The sequence below is a fragment of the Thyridium curvatum genome (assembly GCF_004353045.1).
Source record: "Thyridium curvatum strain D216 chromosome Unknown NODE_100_length_135046_cov_87.379998, whole genome shotgun sequence".
Lineage (NCBI taxonomy): Eukaryota > Fungi > Ascomycota > Sordariomycetes > Thyridiales > Thyridiaceae > Thyridium > Thyridium curvatum.
In genome coordinates, this window is record NW_022156855.1 from 18,213 (window position 1) to 41,131 (window position 22,919).

General features: G+C 56.6%; 8 protein-coding genes across 8 annotated transcripts; 3 read left to right on the top strand and 5 right to left on the bottom strand.

Moving 5' to 3' along the window:
* E0L32_011175 (uncharacterized protein) lies at positions 1-1,723 on the top strand (the record flags this gene model as incomplete). Its single annotated transcript, XM_031133876.1, has 2 exons — positions 1-462; positions 530-1,723. 2 exons carry the CDS (start codon positions 1-3, stop codon positions 1,721-1,723), a joined length of 1,656 nt encoding a protein of 551 aa, XP_031000813.1.
* A 181-nt stretch (positions 1,724-1,904) lies between these two features.
* On the bottom strand, positions 1,905-3,474 carry E0L32_011176 (uncharacterized protein; the record flags this gene model as incomplete). The annotated part of the gene is made up of 2 exons (XM_031133877.1): positions 1,905-3,298; positions 3,339-3,474. The coding sequence occupies 2 exons, from the start codon at positions 3,472-3,474 to the stop codon at positions 1,905-1,907; spliced, it is 1,530 nt and encodes a 509-aa protein (XP_031000814.1).
* Positions 3,475-4,100: 626 nt separating this feature from the next.
* E0L32_011177 (uncharacterized protein) lies at positions 4,101-6,053 on the bottom strand (the record flags this gene model as incomplete). The annotated part of the gene is made up of 3 exons (XM_031133878.1): positions 4,101-5,483; positions 5,555-5,722; positions 5,910-6,053. 3 exons carry the CDS (start codon positions 6,051-6,053, stop codon positions 4,101-4,103), a joined length of 1,695 nt encoding a protein of 564 aa, XP_031000815.1.
* Positions 6,054-7,817: 1,764 nt separating this feature from the next.
* Positions 7,818-10,223, top strand: E0L32_011178 (uncharacterized protein; the record flags this gene model as incomplete). Its single annotated transcript, XM_031133879.1, has 1 exon — positions 7,818-10,223. One exon carries the CDS (start codon positions 7,818-7,820, stop codon positions 10,221-10,223), a length of 2,406 nt encoding a protein of 801 aa, XP_031000816.1.
* A 233-nt stretch (positions 10,224-10,456) lies between these two features.
* On the bottom strand, positions 10,457-13,348 carry E0L32_011179 (uncharacterized protein; the record flags this gene model as incomplete). Its single annotated transcript, XM_031133880.1, has 3 exons — positions 10,457-12,344; positions 12,733-12,797; positions 12,875-13,348. 3 exons carry the CDS (start codon positions 13,346-13,348, stop codon positions 10,457-10,459), a joined length of 2,427 nt encoding a protein of 808 aa, XP_031000817.1.
* A 489-nt stretch (positions 13,349-13,837) lies between these two features.
* On the bottom strand, positions 13,838-16,002 carry E0L32_011180 (uncharacterized protein; the record flags this gene model as incomplete). The annotated part of the gene is made up of 4 exons (XM_031133881.1): positions 13,838-14,576; positions 14,629-14,665; positions 15,178-15,701; positions 15,833-16,002. The coding sequence occupies 4 exons, from the start codon at positions 16,000-16,002 to the stop codon at positions 13,838-13,840; spliced, it is 1,470 nt and encodes a 489-aa protein (XP_031000818.1).
* Positions 16,003-17,740: 1,738 nt separating this feature from the next.
* E0L32_011181 (uncharacterized protein) lies at positions 17,741-18,816 on the bottom strand (the record flags this gene model as incomplete). The annotated part of the gene is made up of 2 exons (XM_031133882.1): positions 17,741-17,906; positions 17,987-18,816. The coding sequence occupies 2 exons, from the start codon at positions 18,814-18,816 to the stop codon at positions 17,741-17,743; spliced, it is 996 nt and encodes a 331-aa protein (XP_031000819.1).
* A 1,103-nt stretch (positions 18,817-19,919) lies between these two features.
* On the top strand, positions 19,920-22,605 carry E0L32_011182 (uncharacterized protein; the record flags this gene model as incomplete). Its single annotated transcript, XM_031133883.1, has 3 exons — positions 19,920-21,649; positions 21,714-21,970; positions 22,034-22,605. The coding sequence occupies 3 exons, from the start codon at positions 19,920-19,922 to the stop codon at positions 22,603-22,605; spliced, it is 2,559 nt and encodes an 852-aa protein (XP_031000820.1).
* Positions 22,606-22,919: the final 314 nt, after the last annotated feature.

Genomic DNA, 22,919 nt, shown 5'->3' on the forward strand with positions numbered 1-22,919 from the left:
ATGGTCTCCACAAGCACGGCCACCTGGTCCCTCGGCGCCGTGGCCTGGGCGCTCTGGGCCCGGGACTGCTCCGGACTATCGAGCTATCTCGCGCGGGGATTAGCCGTCTACGCAGCCTGTTGCGGATGGCTGCTGCTCTACCACACTGTGCTTTATCCCATCTACCTCAGCCCCCTGCGGCATCTCCCGAGCCCCGAGCAGGGTCCTCTTTACCGCCGCTTGTTGACGGGCGACCCGAGCTTCGAGACGCTGATCAAGTGGATCAATGAGATCCCCAATGACGGCCTGATCCGCTACCAAGGTTTCTTCAACGCGGAGCGGATACTGGTCACGACGTCGCAGGGGTGCAAGGAGGTGCTGCAGAGCCAGGCCTACAACTACATCAAGCTCCCCTTTGCCCTCGAGGTGATGGGCCAGTTTGGTCCGCAGGGTATCCTCGTGTCGCCGCCTGTGAGGCATAGGGTATGTCGGTCTGCGGGATTGGTCGATGGAAACCACTGGAGTCCATCTCACTGACACCGCACAATAGGTCGACCGGAAGCTGCTCCAGCCGGCCTTCAAGTTCAAGTACATCAAGGGCTTATCGCCAACCTTTTGGACCGAGGGCGCCAAGTTTCTCTCCGTCATCGAGAAGCAGCTGCGCGACGCCGGGGCTGGCTTCCTCGACATTGGCGAGCGCCTGCACCACGTCACGCTCGACATCATCACGCTGACGGCTTTTGGCGCGTCCATCGGCGCTGTCAACGACCCGGCTTCGTCGCGAGTCAGGCACTTCCGCAACTTGTTCGCCACCAAGAGCCACCACATCAAGTACCGACGCCTTGCCTTTCTCCTACCCTATTTCGTCTACCGTCGCCTGCCCGTCCGCGCCCGGAGGGAGATCATGACGGCGCGCGATGTGATTGCCGACTTCATCCGGCCACTGATCCAGCAGCGGCGTGGCAACGCCGAGGACGGCGGGGCGGCAGGCCAAGCAAAGCAGTACGCGCAGGGCGACATCATCGCCACGCTGCTGCGGTCCGGCGAGACCTTTACCGACGACTACCTCATCGACCAGTCCATGGACTTTATGGTCGCAGGCCAGGAGACCACGGCCACCTCGGTCGCCTTCACCCTGTACGCCATGTCGCAGCACCCCGAGATGCAGGCCCGCCTGCGCGACGAGATCCGCGCCCGCCTGCCCTCACCCTCGGACAACGCCATGGTCGACGCCGAGCTGCTCGAGTCCCTGCCCTACCTGACGGCCGTCTGCAACGAGGTCCTGCGTCTATTCTCCCCCGTGCCTTACGCGCACCGCCAGACCGCGGCGCCCGACACGACCGTCGGCGGCGTGCACATGCCGCGCGACACGGTCGTCGTGGTCGCGCCGGGAGTGATCCACGAGAGCCGCGAGGTGTGGGGGGCCCGCGCCGGCGAGTTCGACCCGGAGCGGTGGTTGGTCCGCGCCGAGGGCGGCGAGATCGTCAAGGTCGACCCCCTGGGCGGGACGGGCGACACCTGGGCCGTCATGCCCTTCACGTACGGGCCGAGGATGTGCATCGGCGAGCGCTTTGCCAGGGGCGAGATGCTCTCGCTCGTGGCGCAGCTCGTGGGACGGTTCGAGTGGAAATTTAAGGGCATCGGGCGCAACGGGGACAAGCCCATGAAGATTGTGCAAAGCGTTGTCGCCGGCCCTGCCGGAGGCGGTATGACCATGTTTGCTACGCGCGTTGGCGGGTGGTAATTCCAAGTTTTTGGGATGGGTGCTTTTATACTCGACAGATATCTGGAGCCATGGAAGGCCCGAGGGGGGGGATTTTAGACTACTTGTATTAGACTATGTTGAAGATTTAGATTCATTGCCCATGACAACTAGATGTCAAGGCCCAGTGCATACTTGCCATATCTCTGACAGTCTAAGTACATCACTGCCGAACGAACCTATCAGCATGAGACTTGTACAGCACTGAAGTGTCCAACACATCACCGGTCGACGACCGGATAAAGTCGACTTGCAGGTGTGTCCTATCGGTGAATGTAATCTTTGCAAAGCTAAAATCCTCGGCATACGCAAACGCGTTGAACGACACGTTGCTGCCGACGCTGCTCAGGCCCTCGATGTTGCCCGCGCCGCCAGCCACAATGTACATGGGCGCCTTGGGGTCACTCATGCCCGCCGCATCGGCCTTGCCGTTGTAGGCGGGCTGGAATCGTTGGGAGTTGTGCACGTGGCCAAAGATGCCCAGGTCGACACCGTACTTGTAAAAGAGCGGCTCAAAGGCGGCCTGGCAGGGCTTGCAACCTCCGCCGCCGGTCGTATACCACGGCCTGTGGCCCGCGACGACGACCCAGGGCGTCACCGTGCGATCGACCGAGGCCAGGTCGGCCTCGAGGAACGCCAGCTGCTGGCCGTTGGCGCCAAAGGGACCGCCGTCGAGGTGTGCTGAGCCGCCGGGCTGGTCGGGCGCGTCGGGGAAGTCGGTCTCGGTGTTGAACATGACGACGTGCGCCATGCCGTAGTCAAACGAGTACCAGAACGGCGGGTTCGCGAGCGCCTGCGCCTTCTTGGCCTGGCTGGCGGCAGTGCAGTTGGTCGAGTTCGACGCAAATGCCGTGGGCATGGTGCTGCTGAATCGATGCATGAAGTCGGTAAAGTTCTTCTGGCCCTCTGGGCACAGGCCTGCCGTGAAGGGGATCTCCTCACAGGCTGCCTCGTGGTTCCCGGGGCTGGCCATGTAAGGCTTGCGGGCAGCGATGGGCGCCAACTGGGCGTAGAACTGCTCGAGGATGGCCTGGAAGGCGGCCTCGCCGTGCAGCAGGTTCTTGGGGGAGAGGAACCAATCGTCGGCGTACGCAAAGTCGCCAGGGTGGATGACAAACTCGTAGTCGTTGACTGTGCGCGCAAGCCGGTCGATGGTGGTGTGATTGAGGGCAGGGTCGATGAGCGGAATGTCGTCGCGCTTGGCGTGATCGCCCTTGAGGGTGAAGCCGTCGGCACCGTAGACGCCCAGGTCAATGACGACGTCCATGGAGAAGGGGGTGGTGTCGCCCGGTACGCGCGGGCTCATGAAGTGCTCTACCGTCGAGTTTGTCGAGACGATCTGGTAGTAGTAGGTGGTGGCAGGCCGGAGGCCGCCGAGAACGACCACGTTGGACCAGGTGCGTGAGCTGGCGTAAGTAGTGGACTGGTCCGAGCAGGACTGCAGAGTGAGAGCGTCCCTGGAGAGGCCATACTTGACGCAGGGCTGTTCCAACTGCTTGTAGGTGTTCCAGCCGATGGAGATGGCTTCATGATGCAAGAGCGGTGTCAGCTTGGTCTCTACAGCCACTTGAAGGCTGTCTGCACACATGAAACCCACCATTGAGACCTTTGATGGCAATGCGTTGCTGAACGGGCGTGGTCAGGTCGGCGGGAATGGGGGGTAAGCTAGCGGCTGCCGAGACATACGCCGCAGCTAGCACCGGGAGCGCCTTGATGGCCGTCAAGACGTGCATCTTGATCTTGGACGAGCTACGATGTCGACGGGATGATCCAGAAAGGGTTGAACAGCATTGGTGAGGACTGGCCACAAGGAGATGCAACACTGGACCTTGTACGCCGAGAGAACCGGCTTTGAGTATCACGATCGACACCCATCACGGTATTTATCTCGCAGCAAGTCCAGAAGTCCGCGTTGATGATCGGCGGCCCCAGGACACACGTGCGAAACGGGAGCTGGGCCCCCTGCCAGCTCCCCTGGCACTTACACGCAAAGTCGAACAGCTGAGCGGCGCCTCGCTTCGGATGCATCTGCCATTTCGTCACCTTCCATCAACAAAGTGCATTACATCGCGCGCCGTTAGCTTGCCGATAGGGGACACGTGCAACGCTTGGTCACCAGTGGTTGGCCCGGATCGACTGGAGCCCCCGACTGGAGCCTCCGGGGCAGCGGGGCGGTGCCTCGGTAAGTGCGCATTAGTGAACGGCCCAGACAAGCTTTCACGGGCAAATCTTGTTCGACCAATCACTCGGAAGCCATTTACGATGGCCGGCCGAGCTTGGGCGTCCTAACGTCACTGCTACAAATGACGATATTGATTGATCTCGTTCTATACCTATACGGGAATGATGTAGAGGCGCATCAGAAGCTAATCACTTTCCCGGGATTCAGAAGCCAGTCAGGATCGAGACTCCGTTTCAGTGTTCTCATGATTTCGATTGTGTCCGGTCCAAGTTCCTTTTCCAAACAGTGCCGTTTCCCGAGCCCAATGCCGTGCTCTCCCGAGACGGTGCCTTCCATGTCCAAGGCCGTCATGATCATGGTGTCGACGCAGTCCTTGACGCCTCGTACCTGTTCCGGCTTGTTGGGGTTGTACATGACGGACTGGTGGAAGTTGCCGTCGCCCACATGGCCGAGCACGCTCGAAAACAGACCCAGTTTCGACGCGTTGCTCTTGGACTGGTCGACAATGTCTGCCAGGTGCGACAGCGGGACAGCAACATCTGTCGACCATATTTGCGTCCCTTCCGGTCGTACGGCAAGCATAGCCCACAGCGCCTGTTTCCTGGCCGACCATAAATCGTCGATAGCCTTTTCATCCTTGGCCACCGTGAAGTCGGTACCGCCGTTTGCCGTAGACACATGCCGGGCCGCCTCGATGCTGTCCTGTACGATACCGGCGGCACCGCCAGAAAACTTGATGAAAAGCGTCGACTTCTCGGGCCAGGTCCGGCCTCCCGCTCCGCCGGTCTGGTTGATGACTCGCATCTGAACGTCATCCATGAGTTCCAGTGCCGCAAGGGAGATCCCGCGTCGCATCATGGACGTAGCAGCTTTGCATGCATCCTTGACCGTCGGGAAGGACGTCGTGGCTACGCCGAAGTGCGTTGGTATGATCCCCAGCTTTAGCGTAGCCTCGGTGATGATGCCGAGTGTGCCTTCAGAGCCCGTGAACAAGGAGTTCAGATTGTAGCCCGCTGATGTCTTGCGCGGTCGTCGGCGTGTCTTGATGACTCTTCCGTCTGCGAGCACAACCGTGAGGTTAACAACCCAGTCCTTCATGGTGCCATACCTCATGGCATTCGTCCCGCTACAGTTAGTCGCAATCATGCCGCCAATCTGAGCAGTCGGGCTCGGGTCTAGCGGGAGGAACAGCCCCAAAGGTCGCAGCATCTCATTGAGGTTGACCCAGTTGACACCAGCCTGCACCACAACATCCATGTCGTCCTCGTGGATAGCTACCACCGTGTCCATTCTAGACAAGTCGATGCTGAATCCGGAATATGGTGCGCAGATGTTGCCCTCGACGCTCGAACCTGCACCAAAGGGGATCATAGGTACTTTGTATTTGCTACAGATTTGTGCAACCTTCGACACGCTTTCGGTCGAAGTGGGCAGGATGACGGCGAAAGGGCGGGCGGCAGTGTTGGAGGTCGAGCATTCCGAGTAGCCGTGGCTTTCGATAACGTCAGAGTCCATGCTGACCGCGTCGTGCCCGAGCGCTTCTCGAATCTCCTCAACGGCCTAATTATTTTGTTATTGGGTCCCGGGTCGACTCCTCAGGGTAGGGGACCGTAATCCGGAATCTTGCTTACTAGCAGCATTGCCGACTTGTCTGCGTATTGCGGCGGCCCCGTGACAGCTTCTGGCATTCCGGCAGGATTATCTGCTTTCCCACTGATGGACAACGTCACTGCGGTAGCAAGAAATCCCATAGCCAGCCCGCCCAGCCCGTAGACAAGACCGGGGACATTGAGAGGGCGCTGTGCTTGCGTAGATGAGTGCCGCCGCGGAGACTTGAGTGAATGTGGCTCGCATCGGAGGCTCGGTCCCAGCCTAGGGAACTGCGGCCTCAGTCTTGTAGGTGCGCCAAGCACAACACGCAGTGCTGTCTTCATATTATCTTTCCCTTCTGTGGATCTGCCTTCGGAGACACGGATGACGATTGACCTCGGTCTTGTTTTGGTCCTTGGCAACGAGGGCGAGCCTGAATGCTAGCTGCATACCAGCCGCCCCAGGGATGATGACAAATGAGATTGGCTCAAGGGTGATCATGTACCTGGACTCCAGCCTCAAAGCGGATTTCAAGACCATGCGGGTGAAAGACTGCGTACCTTTCATCAATGACAGTGCAGTGTTGACAAAATCGCAACGGCTCTCGGCTCAGATGGGAGGCGCGTAGCTTAGCGGACACGCGCGCGACAGCTCGGATACGCCAGAAACGGTATAGGCTGTGACAGCTTTCTTCAACCGACACTTATAGCTCTGAGTCTGAACCAATAGCCGAAATCTTGTATCTATAGCAAAATCACTTGACGATGTCAGTACGTCTCTTGAGTATGATGAGGTCAAATGTAATTACTGTGTCCTGCCGCTGCCTATGCCTTTTCTTGTCCCAAATGCTGTGTCCCTGGCCGTGCCAACTGGATTTTGAAACACGGGCACTTACGACTATTCCCAGCGACAGCCTTGGATATGGCGGACCTTGCTATCAGTTGAATTTGAAAAAGAAAAGGAAAAAAAAAGGGAAAAAAAAAAAAAAAACTTGAGGGATTTTTAGCAGTATTCTAAAGTGTTTAGTTTGCACACCTTTGAGTCTTCGATACCCCAGAGTATACGACTTTCCGTGAGCTGACTAAACTGTGTAAATACTGGAGGCTTCCCAGCCAGGCGATCCGGGTTTAATATCATTTAGATAATGTCTTGCTCAGGCCTGTGAAGATGCGGTAATTAAACCCTCTCGCCTTCTCCATCCCCAAGGTCTTTCAACATCGTAATCTTTGCACATAAGGGGCCGGACAATCTCTCTACCCATGTCTTCATCACTCAATGCTGGTCTCTGCCGGGTTGTAGCCATCTCTGAAAGATATTATTCGACAGCACCTTCTGGGAAAGTATCGAGACATGAACGGAACAATCAAAACCCGCATAACGGGCAACTTCATGTTATCTCGGGTACAAAGCCGTAGCGCTCTCACAACCACAGAATGAGGGGATGGTCGCGTTGACTGTGGGGCCGGCTACCATGCCGACCACGCTGCGCCGCCACGCTATATGAGGATTGTCCGCGCTGGCAGAGACGCTGAGGATAAGGTTAATGTACATCCTCTACACTTGATCAGGCAGTTTTAGGAAGGTGTCATGGTTGTGATCGCCACGCCCAATGGGCCGTTCTCCCCCGTCCATTGCGGGTTTGCATCTTCTCATTCGGCTGGAGTTGAGCATCGCAATCATGGAAGCGTCTGAAGTTTTCAGGTGGCTGGCTCTGACTGGGTCGGAGGACTCCGCGCTTGAAAATAGATACTCATCTGATTGATCACGAGTTTAGTATAGACGACTAGTATCATAATCATGTTGTAAAGGTACGCCACGACCATGTTAACAACTACAAACATTCGGATAATTGCAATCTACTCACTCAAATCAACGATCGACGATAAAGAATAACAGTCGTTTCTAGATCGCCCTGTCTAGTATTTCTCATCTCAGACATTAGCAAAGAGGGACTTTCTCGCCAGTGTATGCACAGAGTCGAGCTCCACGTGCCGAATATATCGGATGACCCGGTAGATCAAGATGTCCTTGATTGACAGGCGAGGGCATTGGATCTTCGCCATGCGGGGATGCAGTCGGCTTTGCGGGGAAGGTCACTCCCGCCAGTAACACGGGTATCTCGCCAAGCCTGAATACATCATCCGCACCAATCGGCCGGCAGAAGGAGTCTTATCGAACGCTTTCCGGCCCGTGGGTTTCTGATATATAAAGAGGATTGCAGTGCAGCGCCTTCGTCACGTCAATATGAGGCATGGCAGTGTTACATCGTTCCTGCATCCGGACAACTTGCAGGAATTTCAAGCAATGGCTCGCCTTAACATCCGATGGCTCCTTCGGAGCGCTTTCTTTGGAATCGCCACAGTTGTCGGCAGTGAAGCCATGTTTGCTTCGCTGGCGGAAGCGTCGTCCGAGGTCCCTCCCGATGTTGGGCCGGGCGCCACGGCACCGGTGCGGCCCTTTCGTCTCGACCAGGTCCGGCTCGGCGGCGGCCTGATGCAGGAGAAGCGCGATAGGATGAAGGCATACCTCCGTCAGTACGACCAACGGAGATTCTTGGTGCTTTTCAACAACCAGGCTGGCCGGCCAAATCCGGAAGGAGTCGCAGTGCCGGGTGGGTGGGAAGACGGAGGCCTGTTAAGCGGACATTGGACGGGCCACTTTATGACGGCCCTTTCGCAAGCGTACGCTGACCAGGGGGAAGAGATTTTCAAGACCAAGCTCGACTGGATGGTCAATGAACTGGCCACATGCCAAGATGCAATCACTGCTCGATTCGAGGGCAAAGGCCAAGGCTCCGGCGCCGCGTCCTGGATCCCCACGTACCCCGGCTACCTAGGGGCGCTCCCGGAGGATACCGTACTTAGGCTGGGACCACCTCGATTCGCCGTGTACGGGAGCGACCTCAACAAGAACACGTGGGCACCCTGGTACACGCAGCACAAGATCCTGAGAGGTCTGCTGGATGCCTACTACAATACCAACAACACGCAAGCGCTCGAGGTCGTCACCAAGATGGCCGACTGGGCACATCTCGCACTGACTGTTGGAGACAAGAACCACCCCAACTACAGAGGGAACATTACCCGCGATGACCTGAACTACATGTGGGACGTTTACATTGCTGGCGAGTTTGGTGGTGCCAACGAAGTCTTTCCGGAAATCTATGAGCTGACCGGGGACGCGAAGCATCTCGAGACGGCCAAGTGCTTTGACAACCGGGAGTCTCTCTTCGGTGCTGCTGTCGAAGATAAAGATATCCTGGTCGTGCTTCCCCAAAACATTCCAGGCCGCCGCCGCCGCGAGCGTCTTCACGCAAACACACACGTTCCTCAATTCCTTGGATACATGCGGGTCTACGAACAGAGTGGAGAGCGGGATTACCTCGACGCCGCGCGAAACTTCTACCACTGGGTCTTCCCACACCGCGAGTTCGCCACCGGAGGCACGGGAGGCAACTACCCAGGGCACGAGGATAACAACGAGCTGTTTCAGAACCGGGACGACATTGCTTACGCCCTCAACAAGAGCGGCGGGGCGGAGACGTGCACCACCTACAATATGCTGAAGCTAGCCCGGAATCTATTTATGCACGAGCACAACGCGACTTACATGGACAGCTACGAGCGCGGTCTGTTCAATATGATCACCGGCTCGCGCGCCGACACAAACAGCGTCGATGGCCCACAAGTCACCTACTTCCAGCCCCTCGGCCCCGGCGCCGCCCGTGATTATGATAACATTGGCACCTGCTGCGGTGGGACGGGGATGGAGAGCCACACCAAGTACCAGGAGACTGTGTACCTGCGCTCAGCTGATGGGTCCACGTTGTGGATCAACCTCTATGTCCCGGCCACCTTGGACTGGGAGGAAAAGGGCTTCACAGTTAAGCAGGAGACAACGTTCCCGCGCGAGGGCTCCTCCAAGTTCACAATCACTGGCGACGGCCCTCTAGATGTCAAGCTCCGCGTCCCTGCCTGGGTCCGCAAGGGTTTCCGGGTGGCTGTCAACGGAGAGACTCAGGGCCAACAAGAGCCGCAACCCGGCACGTACCTGACGCTGAGCCGGCTCTGGAAGACGGGTGACGTGATCGAAGTCAAGATGCCGCTCAGTATTCGCGTTGAGCGCGCCAGAGACCGACCAGACACCCAGGTCATTATGTGGGGGCCTGTGGTTCTGCAAACTGTCGGCCAGCCGACCGGCGCCGACGGCTTCTGGGACCTGTCTCTCTACCGGTACCTTAAGCGGGACGGCGACTACGCGCAGGGGGCGATCAAGCGGACCGGCAGCACCGTGGGAGGGGACCCGCTCTTCACCGCGGCCGGCAGCGACGTCGCTGTGCGGCCGTACTATGTGAGCGATCTGCAGCCAGTTTCGTCTTATTTTCGCCGCGTCGAACCCGCCGTCGTCTTTGGCTCCATAGACACCGGCGTCGCGAACCGCAAGCGTAATGACCGATTGCCCGAGTACGACGTGCCCGTGACTGGCATTGAGTCTCCGGGCTCGGATGGACCTACATTCCTTGACGTGCTCTGGGACCAAGCACCATTTGTCACACATGCTGACTTTGTCAAGGCGGTTACCTCTACCGCCGACTCTTTTGTAGCTGCTGGTGTGTACACGACCGACGAGCGTGATGTAATTGTGGTCAAGGCTAGTGAGGCTGAGAAGGAGCTCAACCCGGGGTGCACACCACGGGAGAGGAGAATGTGAGTGTCTGGATTGGCCGACCTATCAAAACCGTTGTTGAATGGAATTTCTGAGTCGTATTCATAGTTGGAGTAGTGATGATAATGCCATGATTGTGATTGAGCATGCGAATTGGGGTTTCAACTAGCCCTGAGCATGGAAGGGACCTAAGGGTGGGCTATGAAGGCATTCGCATTTCACATCAACTCTAATGGATGACAATATTGTGTTAGAAGTATCAAACACAGCCAGTCTGACTACACTGACCCTTCTTCCTCCGCTAACCGCGGCCCTTCAGCCGTTAAGAAGTCAAAGTCGCAGCCCAAATGTGCCTGATTAACATGCCTCTCATACAAACCCCTATAGCCACGCTCATTTCTTCTTGTATGCCATGGATCCCGCTCTACGTCCGCCGCGAGCTTTCCTCCACGTATAACCTTTCGTCTTGAGGCCTTCATTTCCTCCCTCTCAGCTATCCTCATCTTGATCTCCTCTTGCTCTATCTCCAAGTGCAGCATCCTTGCCTCGACATCGCAACTGATGTAGTCTCCGTCCTGCACAATACCTAGGACGGACTCCGGGTCCGCAGACTCGGGCGAGACATGCAGGACAATCGTTCCTCCAGCCGTACCGCTCATCCGGCCATCGCTGATGCGCAGCATGTCGGTGACACCGGACCTGCCGAGCTTCCGAGGGATTGGGATGAGACCCGCTTCGGGCATACCCGGGTTGCCAACAGGGCCAATGCCTTGCAGCACCAAGATAGAGTCTGCCGTTACGTCAAGGTCATCCGAGTCGATGCGCGCACTCAGGTCTCTACTATTCTTGAACACACAGGCCCGGCCTCGGTGCTTGAGCAATCGCCTGTCCTTCGAGGCGCTCGCCTTCATCACCGCTCCGTCCGGTGCAAGGTTGCCGTACAGGACGGCCAAGCTGGAGCTCGGGTGGAGGGGATCATCTAGTGAGCGGACGATGCGCTTCGAGTAGTCAAAGGTCTGAAAGGGCGTTGAGTCGAGCATCTCATCCAGCGTCTGGCCGGTGAAGGTCCGCGCATTCAGGTGGAGCAGCGGTCGCAGGGTGTGCATCAGAGCCAGCATGCCCCCAGCGTTGTGGAAATCGGTCATGTAATTGTCGCCGCTGGGCTTGAGGTCGACAAGTAACGGCGTCTTCCTCCCTATCTCGTCAAAGGTCTTGAGTGTGATGCGACCTCGGACATCGGGGTGTCGGTTGATGATGGCCATGAGGTGCACGATGGCGTTGGTACTTCCGCCGATGGCCTGCAGGACGATAATCGCGTTGATAAAATTCTCGTAAGCAAGGAGTTTCTGTGGCCTGAAGCCTTCTTTGTCTCGGAGGATGGCCACTGCGGTTTTCCCAGTGTTTTCGGCCACGCGCAGTCTCGTCGACGAGACTGCGGGACTCGTGGCTCCGGATTTGAGGTCTATCAGGCCCAGGCCAGCCGTGATGCACGCCATAGTACTGGCGGTGCCCATCACACCGCAGGTCCCTGCCGTGGGCGCAAGCTCCTCGTTGACGTCCATGATGTCCTCGATGTCAATTGCGCCAGCGCGATACTTGGCCCAGCTGTTCCTGCAATCCGTGCACGCTCCGACGCGGACGCCCTTCACCGAACCAGGCATCATTGGGCCAGTGATCAAGGGCAAGAAGGGCTTGTTTGCAGAGATCCCTCCCATGAGCTGCGCTGGGACAGTCTTGTCGCAACCGCCGATCATGACCACGGCGTCCACGGGCTGCGATTTCACCATCTCCTCAGTGTCCATGCTCATGAGATTTCGCAGGTACATGCTGGTCGGATTGGAGAAACTCTCGTGGACGCTGATGGTCGGGAACTCCATGGGCAGGCCGCCGGCCAGCAGAATGCCACGCTTGGCGGCTTCGAGGAGCCGGGGCACTTGAGCATGGCAGGGATTGAACGAAGAAAATGTGTTGATGATGCCAATAATCGGCTTGCTGAGGGACTCGTCCGTGTACCCCAGGGCCTTGATGAAAACCTTCCGGAGGAACAAACTGAAATGTGTGTCTCCATAGCCAGGCAGATTGGATCTCAGCCCTCCTTGCTCGCTGGAAATGGGAATATTGAGATCATAATCGGACACGGCAGCGGCTTTGGCGCTGGAGCCGTCGCTGGAATTCGACGTTGACATGTTTGACTTCCTTCAAGGTTGGAAACGTGCAAATGGCCGCCTGCCAGACACAGTGGCTCGAGTACCGGATAAGGACGACCAGACACCCAATTCACGACCGGTACCACACGACACAAGAGGGGACCGAAGGCGTGAGATGATGTACTACGTCGCGAGGGAGGGGGTCCCTTTGTGAATGGAGAATCTTAATAAGTCGACGATCATTGGCTCCTGAATCGTGCTGTGCTCTCTCTAATCCACCTCCTAGCTAGGTAGGTGCTGATGGAAGAGTCTCGCCGGGTGGGAGGTTTCCGAAGGACGGACTCCGCCCGAAGAGGTACCCGCTGGGCTGCCAGTGACGACGGGCACGCGGAGTCCGTCTCCCGCACCTCTCCCCTTCATCTTTCAGCTCCCGGACTCTTGCGACAACGAAAGAGAAAGTGTGCTGCAAGTTCTATCGATTAATCAAATGCTGGATCAACTATCTCGTCTCTAACCTCTCTACAGTTTCCCCAAATTGTGGCAACGGACCTTTCCCCCCGCGCCCGCGCCCGCGCCCGCGCCGGTGAGTGCGCCCGGCCAAGTCCCTAGCCCGCCTCCTCCCATCTCAAAGACCCTGGCGGCCTGCAACACGCCCAAGTCATCCCAACGCCTGCCGACGAGCTGCATTCCGACTGGCAACTTGCTCTGGCCGTCGCTGGCGGTGGCCCAGCCACACGGCACGCTCAGCGCCGGGTGGCCCGTCGCGTTGAACTGGCAGGTGTTGTTCATGGCACCCAGCGCCAACTTGGCCTTGTCGAGCACCGTGCTGCCGCCCTCGGTCGCAGGACTCATGTCTGGGTGCGGCGGCGCAACGGTTGGCGCCGTCGGCGTGACCAGCACGTCGTAATCTGCAAAGACTTCATCGTAGGCCTTGCGCAGCTGCAAGACGTGCCTATGCACTTTGGCCTGCACCTCCGGGCCGAAGCGCTGGCTAAGCATCGTCTCGTCAAAGATGACGTGCATGACGGCTGGGTTGAAACGTGTGAGAATGTCAAACATGTCTTGGTGTGGCGGCCAGTGCGGTGCCTACTGCGGTAGGCCGTATGTGAGGATGTCTGGAACGCGGCCACCCGCTCCGAGCAGACCGAGATTGTTCCGGCAAGACGCCGTCCAGATCTGGGGGCCGATGAGGTGCATCGGCACTGATAGCTCTGACACCTCCGCGCCGGCGACCGAGAAGTGCGCAAACGCCGCCTCGCGTACCACGGCTGCAAACTAGGGGGATGTGTAGGGCGCTGTCAGAGATTCGCTGATTAGGTTTCCAATCCTGGCCGTCATGGCCTGCTTGGTATGACGCCGTGAAGATCTGTAGCTCGTCAAAGTATTGCTGCACGTTCCGTCGTAGTGGTGCCTCCGGGGTCATACGCCCGTCCATTCCGTCGTAGCCCGAAATTGACTGCAACAGTAGCGCAATGTCGTCGAGACTCAGGGCCATGGGGCCTGCGTGGTCGATCATAGGGTGCAGGCCGGCGATGCCGGTGTGGGCTTCATGCCAAACACGCCACAGTACGCTGCCGGGCACCGGATTGAGCCAGCTTGGTCACCGCCAAGAGCCATCTCGATGTCCTCACCAGCATGCTCAAGGTCTGAAGCACCCGCTTGCCTCGCCAGCCGCAGGCCCAAGAGGCAAGCCGCGCCACTGCTGCTGCCTCCCGCGTTGTAGTTCCGTAGCCAGGGGTTGTGTACGGGTCCGTTGACAGACGTGTAGGACATGGGTGTCAGTGAATAGTTCTCGCATGTCGCTGTTCCCGCGATCGTGACTCCTTGATCGAGCAACCGCTGTACGACTGTCGCGTCAATCGAGGAAATCGGGTGCCTGTTGTTGCAGCTCGCCGAGTTCAACTCGGGGAATGTGCCGCATGTGAAAGGAACACCCCCAAGGGACATGTTGTCCTTGATCAGGATCTTTCGGCCTTTGAGCCGATGCGAGGATGGATTAACCGCCACCAGGTTCGTCTTGTGGCTCCACGCGTTCATGTCGTTGTCTTGAGGGTGAAAGGCCTCGCGAGTGCCACCGCAGGTTGGCGTCGGGAGGAGACGCTCGTCGACGTAGTCGGGAAGGGCGTCGACTGTCGCCGCAGTCAGCTCTGCAGATTGTAGAACCGCCAGGTAGCCATCTATATCATGCTCGGGAATTGCGATGTGGTTCTTTGCAGCCACGTCGCGCAACACGTCTACAGTGATGCTCGTGCTGCGCTTCGTGTTAATTTCTAGGAATCACTGGGGTGACGATTTCGACATACCTAGCGTTCTCTTCCAGCGCCACAAGAGACTTCTTCGCTAGCCCACAAAGGACCTCGGCGTATCTTTCACTCCAGCAGAGAAATGGTCAAATCTTTAGGGGTTGTGAAGTCGTGATCAAACCAAGATCCCCTGTCTGGAGCCGTGGAACTCTGTCTGTCAATCTTCACAGCGCCCTTTCACACGACTATACATCGCCTAATTCACTACTACAACCTGTCAGAATGATCCAGGTTGTTCCCTAGAGTGGTGCTATCGAGGGGATGACCGTAATCCCGGACTGGCCTCGGCTTCCCCGGTTTATCCCATGTGCGGACCATGCAATCCCGATGGCCCAGTCTGCCACGGACAAGATGTCCCCGCGAGAGCGGAGATCAAAATAGGGAGCAGATGTTCATCAGGAGATATGCCTGAGATGGAGCGATCCAGACTGGTAATTTCTTTATTCGGTGCTTTATCTGTGGAGCCTTTTTACACATGATCTAGCCTCGTGCCTGCGGGAATTACATGCGGAACTCGTTCCCTTAAATCAAACAGTGGCTGGTAGTCACTAAACATGCCTTCCATTGTGAGCGAGGGGTCCGCCGTAAGCGGGTTCGGCGCCCGGAAGAGCGTTGCCAAGTCCTCTCCGTTAATGTACGTATCAACCCACGGCAGAGTCGAAGTGAATGGCCGCCCATCTAGCCTCTCGGCACTGCCAGCAAAGAGTTGTTGTTGTTGTGGGTAGTGGTGGTCGGTAACGGTGTTCTCGACGGCGGTGGGCGCATGTGAAAACGAGTCCGAGTGGGGTCCGCCATCAGTGGCAATTCTGGCTCGCGAGAGTGTCAGACTTGAGCGCAGGTTGATCAGCCACCAGACCGTAGCGGCAGTCAGGTTGTCAAGCGAGTCCCGACAGCGTCGCGCGTCTACCCAGTGCTCTCCAGCGGCACTGAGTAGATTGGACGCTGTCGACATGGTCCCTGCCAGAGTATCGATCTCAGTGCTGTTCGTGAGCCCTCGGACCATCCAAGTGCAGTACAGTATGATGATGGCGCTCAAGGTTATGGAGTGAATACTGGTCCAAGAATATGACATCCTATCACAGTTGTAGAGTTCCTTCCACAGCCGGATCGTATCCTCAGCACTTTGGTAGCAACTCGTTAGAGAGTCGTTGCTCGGTGCTCGAATCCTCGGAGTTGGAAGAGGAGCATCACGATTTCGTGGTACCGGATCTCGCAGAGGGTGAGCAGGTGTTCAGGCCCCTCTCCAAACGTCGGGAATTCCCGCTGTACCACCATCAGTCGCTCGTATAGTCCGAGTTGCCAGGCATCGACGTCAGGTATTCGCAGGAATGTGTGCGGAGGTGCATTCGGCGAGACGCTGTGGAGAGTGTGCATGATCTCCGAGTTTGGAAGCGCCAGCTTGAAGTGGACAATGGAACATTCTATCGGACCTGGAGTGTCTGTCGGACTTGTCGGGATTGCCTCTCGAGTTTGATAGCGTCTAGCTGCAAATCTTCGAGGCCTTGTGGCAGCTGGAGTAACATGGATGAAGTAAGTGAATTGTCCATCTACAGTTCATCAAGGCAATCATACCCTGAGGTCACACGCTTCCTCTCGCAGTTCTACCGGCCTAGAAGAACCCGTACGCGGCATGGGCATCGGCGTTCCTGACGGCACTTGCGTGCTCGGTACGGCAGCTCCATTGGGATAGCTGACAGGGAGCTGTGTGTCTCCGGTGGAGTTGGCGATGACATCCGGACATCGATCATGTATGATTTCTAGCAAACGGCGATTTTGCTCTTGAAGCCGTGCAACCTCTCTATCACGTCGTACTTAGCACAGCAAGATCAAGTCTCTCACTCCTCAGTGCCAGGTGGTTACCAACCTCCTCGAGATGCTGGGGCCCTGCCATGTCGTTTTGCCATCGACGCATTCAGCACGGGCCCGGGTGCACGAGGAGCTCTTGTTGCTGATGGGATAAAAATTTAAGGAACGGCGTCCGGCTTCAGCCCCAGAGCTCATGACGAGAAGATATCTCACCATGCATGAGCTTTCTAGACATCTCGATCACGAAACCGGAATTCTGGAGGCTTCATCGAAAACTCTGAATAGCATTAGGAAGTAGCACGAGAAAAATTGTAGCACAAGCTATCCTGACGGAAGCTGTCTACCCAACTTTACCAAAGCTTCATGGAAAACTTGCAGTTACGCGCATCCGCCTTCGAGAGCCGACTACAGAAAGAGATCAAGCTGGTGAGTTTTCAGAAACCCGGATACTATTACTTGTAAGGGAGATATGGGACTGCTGACAAGCCACCAAGGCTTTTAATTCATCTGGAGCAGATGATAATACTACGCTCAAGAGGATACTGGACGAGAGTCGGAATGACGGCAGGGAACTAACGCAATTGGTCTCTACTGTGACTTTACTATTTCTGCCAGGATCTTTTATTTCTGTGAGTCGTAAAACGCTGGGCTGGCCATGCCTTTCAACAGCTGTTCAAGGTCTGGGTCTAACCTTTACAGAGCTTTTTTGGAACTAACTTCTTCAATTACGGAGAGGAAGCAGTCGGGACCTCTAAGCAGATTTGGTTTTTCGTTCTTGTTACGGTTGTTGTCACCATCGCTAGTTTCCTCGTCTAGCGAGTGACAGACAAATCACGGAAGGATGGGGATGAAGGGGCGAAACAATCACAGGCCTAAGCAGGGATGGCCGCACTGCAACCGAGGCTTGTGAATTGGCAAACATTCCCGGCATCGTGAAGTATCTTACGCAAGTCTTCTTTAGAAATGGCGGGCCACGATGGAGGTGTGGGGGTAGGGGGAGTGTATCTCAGTCTGCATAGTGCTGCTCGAGCTGAATTGGCACGGCGACCATGACATGATCCAGCTTGGTACTTCCACGCTCTGTGAAAGGCAAAGTATCCTGGAGGCCACGCCTGCAAACATCGACCGATAACCGCCGTGGCTTCCAATCCCTGTTTCGTGGCGTGTTGCTGATCTAAACTCTAGACCATATAGAGAAACGAGAGTTGCAAGCCGAACCGGGCAGCCAGCCACCGTGGCACAATGTCATTCGCTTCCCAACACGCGCTACGATTTTCACTGACACAGTCGCCATCTGCCGCATTTTCTATCTGTCTATTTCATCAGCCCACGGGATAGCCTCCTGAGCACCGAGCCGCCCAATGGTCCGAGCTGCCGCCTTACACGCCCGGGCGATGGCTTTGCTGATATCGCACTCGCCCAGCTGCCTTTGTCTTGTGCACTCCGCAGCATAGTTGCCCACGAATGTGTCTCTATTTTTCAGATAATCGTCAGAACTGCGAGGACCGGGCTGCGATGTGACGATGTTGAGGTTGTGCAAAACAAAACTTACCCTGCCCCCGTCGTGTCCACAACACTGATGCTTTCCTCGGCCTTCACCAGGCCTCTTTCTCCACCAATTGTAGAGTAGTAAGCCCCCCTTGCGCCCAGCGTGAGAACCACGTTTGTGACGCCTGACCGAATAAAGTCTTGTGCTACCTCCTGCCAGCCAGTAGGGCTGTGCAGTCTGTCCCGATCACGTCCAGATAACAGAGCGGCTTCGGTCTCGTTCAAGACAAGGTGAGTGACGTTCTGATACGTCGAGCGGTCCAAAGACGTGGCCGGGGCGGGGTTCAAAAGAGTGTCGACGCCGTTCTGTCTTGCAAGGGCCAACACTCGTCCTACTTCTTCGCGTCGCACGCCGAGGTGAGCCACGACGAGATCGGGCCTCGCCCCTCCTGCGAGGCATCCCACCGAGTTCGGATCAGGCAGCGCCCACTTCAAATTAGCTCCCTCGTATCCTATGTTTCGGCTGTCACCAAGCTCCGTCTCGACAATAACAACACATGTCCCGCTCCTCTCGTTATCGATGGTGCTCACGCCAGAGATATCGATACCTTCACCCTTGAGCTTGGCTTTCAGCAGCCCACCAAAGCTGTCTGATCCCACGGCGCCGTTCATAAACACACGAATGCTGCCTTCATCGCTGCCGCCCTTTGTGTCGCCTCGTGGTTTCGAGTGGCTCGCTCGATGGGCCGCAATGGCAGTATTCGCACCCTTTCCGCCTGGGAACATCGATAAGGATCTGCTGTCCACAGACTCGCCGATACCGGGCATGCGATCCGTCTCCATGAACAGGTCCATGTTCAGGCCGCCCACCACGGAGATGATTGGTCCAGCCATCTTGGCTGAGGGATCTGCTGCAAAGAGGGCCGGTACCTCGTCTGCAGGCTGTCAGCGCCTTGAGATTGACAGTCGAGAAGGGCTGCTCAGGAAAAATGAGACAGACTGAGCATCAAAGAGAGTGGGGTAGGCCCGCATGCCTTAGTGCTTGGCTGGTCCAACTTCGAGAATCCGAACTACACGTACATGTACTAATTAGGTCGCCCGTTGGATCGGATTCAAGCATCAGCAGCAGAGTACATGTGGCATCTCATCAATATTGCCAACGCCTACACTTCCCTTGTCATGACGCGCTGGCCCACTCTACAGTCGGAGGCCCGGCTTATACTGCTTGTGGTCAATACGTCAGCAGCGTTGCTCGAGGGCAGGCGGTTGCGCAGCTGCGTACCGAGTATCGGCCAGGCAGGCCACCATATGATGCCCGAGACAATGCACGAGACAAGCCACCCGGCTAGCGGGAGCCACTAGGGTGTCGAGGCACGGCACGAAGCGAGTGTTCTTCCTGTTTTGATCGTGTTCTCGGTCGGTGGGCTGGCATAAGGCTCGCCGCCTTAGAGTCTGCCTTAGCTGCATGCGACCGATGGTCGGCTTGGTCTGGTAGTGATCGCGCGCTCGGAGGGCATCGGCAAACGCGCAAATGCGAGATGTCTGCGCGTCTTCATCATTCGCAATTGCGAGGGCGGTCTTGTTGCTCCCCAGTTGGAAGACTATTTCAATTGACGTCGTCCTTGCCAGCCGAGCCAGATATCTCCTCCCTCCATCATCCTGGCTTCAGGTATTGCAGCCGGTGTCGCCACATCTTCCTTTCCACACAGTGCAAGATCTACCCAAGTGCGGCATCGACCCAGCAACACGTTTACCGGCCAGCTATCACACCAGTGTATGACCTAGAACGCTCTCTCTCCCTCCAGATCACACGTTACAAGCTAACAGAAAGCCCGCACTTCTGCACTTCAGCCGAAGTCTTCATCCAAAAAAGAAATTGAGGAAAGAAACTGTGTAAGTGCCTCAAACAAACGAACACACATCGCGGTACGTACCAATACCAATATTCGTAAGTAGTCCGCCTTAGAAGCACAAGAGCTGGAAAGGGCCAACGTCTCATGGATAGAACTTCCATCTACGAGCCCTTGTCGGACGCTCGTCAAATCAGATTACTCCGGCTGTCTCCAGGCCGCTCCTTCACCGACCCCCTGGACTGCCGTCTCCATGTGGAAGTCCTCGACCAGGGCGAAGGCGATGAGATTCTCCCCTACATTGCCCTTTCATACGTCTGGGGTGCGCAGAAGATCAAAGTGTCCAAGTCGAAGCCACCGCCGCCGACGCCGCCGCAACAGCAGCAGCATCAGCAGCAGCAGCAGCAGCACATCAACTGTGAAGGGGTTTACATACCCATCACTTGGAATCTTGACCTCGCTCTGCGGAGCCTTCGAGAGAACCGACTGGCAGAGGAGCACTACCTCTGGGTCGACTCCATCTGCATCAACCAGTCCGACCTGCGCGAGAGATCGCTGCAGATCTCTCTGATATCCGACATCTACCGGCGGGCGCAGTACACCGTCATCTGGCTGGGTCCTGGAGAGGCTCCTGATGTGCCGCCCCTGCTGAAGTGGAAGCGCCCTCAGCTCCGTGCAGCCGCAGCCGCAGCAGCACCAGCGACAGCGACAGCGGTCTGCAGTGGTAGTGGTGGCAAGTCCTTCCAGCGCAAGGAGGTCTTTAGTTGGAAAGGCCTCGACTTTTCCAACAACCCCTTATTTACAAGACTGTGGGTCTTTCAGGAACTCTTGTTCTCAAGCCGCATTGTCGCCTTCCAGCGAAACACCGTTCTCGAGTGGGGCTCGCTGGGAGAGATACTCCAGATGACCGCCATCAACAAGGCCCGTGATGGAGCTTTCGACAGCGATATCATGCGCGCTTCCATGTTCCACAACCTGACGAGCAACAAGAAGTTCACAGACCTCCTACTTGCTGCCGACTCTGGCTCGTTTATGGGACGCATCGAGACCAACCGCAGCCTTGCCAAAGAGCTTAGTCTCGAGATCAAGAAGATTCTTGGCTTTTCCCAGAGCTTGAGATGTTCCGACCCAAGAGATCGGATTTATATCCTTCTGGGATTCTTGCGTCGTGTTGGCATCGACCTGAAGCCGGATTACTCCCTTTCGAGCACCGAGGTGTTTGCTCGAGCATACAATGCGACGCTGCGTTTCTCCGGCTATTATCGCGATGAAATACCGCGAGCGCCTTCCGAGTACGATCCTGTCACAGACGACACGGAATCACAAGACGACGAATGCAAGCCTGAGGAGGTTCTGAATTGGGCATGCAGTGTCGGAGAGTCCCGCCCAGACAGCCCTGGGCTGTATTCTCCGCTGGTGGACAAGAAACATGCTTTAGTTCCCTTCGTCGCCGACTATCGCGCGACCATCAAGTCGATCCTGGACAACAAGAACCAAAAGCTCAAACGCAGAGCATGGAGAATGCTCTGCAATGAGTTAACGACCCTCTTTCAAGGAAGGGGCCCTCATACAACCACCGGCGTGGGAGTAAGTGGCTGTGGCGTCAGTCTGAGCGGTTCAACACCCGTCGGCAGCGAGATAGCCAATAACCACATAGATCTATCTCACGCGTCTAAGCTTTCCAAAAAGCGCACTATCAAGGGCGATGATAGTGACGATGAGGACAAAGAACACCACCCAAAGAAAAGTCGACGACCGAGCGATCCGATGGACAATCACCGCCTGCTTGCTTGCCCCTATTATCAACGAGATTCCATGGGACCGGGCATCAAGCAGGCCTGTCGCGGACCTGGATTCAGAGACGTGTCTAGACTAAAGTGAGGAGACTTTCGTCCCGGAGGACTGGGACAAGAAACCCCGCTGATTCAAATCAAACTACAGGGAGCATCTCTACCGGTCGCACTATCAGCATCGATGCCAGAGGTGCGGAGAGGTCTGCGCCAATGCCCGTGCCTTGGACCAGCACCATCAGCAAGTCGTGTCCTGCGAGCTACGGCTCTGGCAGCAGGAGACCGACCCTTCTGAGGGATTTGGCCGTGAGAAGCGGGACGAGATTAAGCGGCGATGCACGAGCTCGTGGGCTCAGATATACCGCATCTTGTTCCCCTGCGATTCGACTATTGCCATGCCATCTCCATGTGAGTCTGATCGACACGCCGCGAATCTCCCCAAGTACCCTGTGCACTGACTACAAGCTGTAGACTATGACTGCAACGTGACTTTTATCAGCGTGATCAGCCAGCTTGAACGCCATTACGAGCGTGAAACAACACGCCTCCTCGCAGAAAGATTGCAGCCTATCCTCGGTACTCTGTCCGACCGACTCGGGACTGCCATCTGGCAGGAAATCACGCAAGCCGTCAACATGGCTAGTGCCGCTGCTATCCAGTCGTTCCAGCAGACACTTCCCGGTGCGGTAGCTTCCCCTGCTGCCACAGTCGAGTCGAGGCCGACCGCCGTCAATGAAGCGGGTACTGGAGATATCGGGGCGCCGGGGCTTATGCCAGACGAGATGCAGAGCTTCCAGGCCGAGATCGGATCGATGCTCCTTGAGTATGTGGAGGACGCCTCCATTGCCTCAGCTCAAAGGGACTCTGGCCTGCCCTGGCGCGAGATGATGAATGGCCATGAAGGCATGGTCAGCCCGTCCGGCATGTTTGATTGGGGAGCTATTCCCATGCCTGAGGACGTGGGCGCCGTAAGCTCGGATAATGATGATACTTTCGTTATCCTGGGTAGACCGCGTCCTGGCGCCTCTGGCAGGGAGTCGTAGATGAGCTAGGAAAGAAATCTTGCGTGGAAGGGTTATCGGTCCAGGGACTTTTCTCACTCAAGGTAAGTAGTACTAGCAATTCATCCCACTAGCAATAGTTCTCTATTCGATCTGTCAGTTGGCTTTGTAACGGTTCAGCTCAGCTTGACCCTCTCTCCCCCTTCTCTCTCTGTGTATTTGTGTGTATGTGTGTATGACTACCCAAAAAAGTCTCTGGACAACATCACAGCTCGATAATGACAAGCCAATCGACGATTGAGTCAAAGAGGCAATCCATACTCCAGACATTTTGCCATGCAGTGACCAACGGCCCC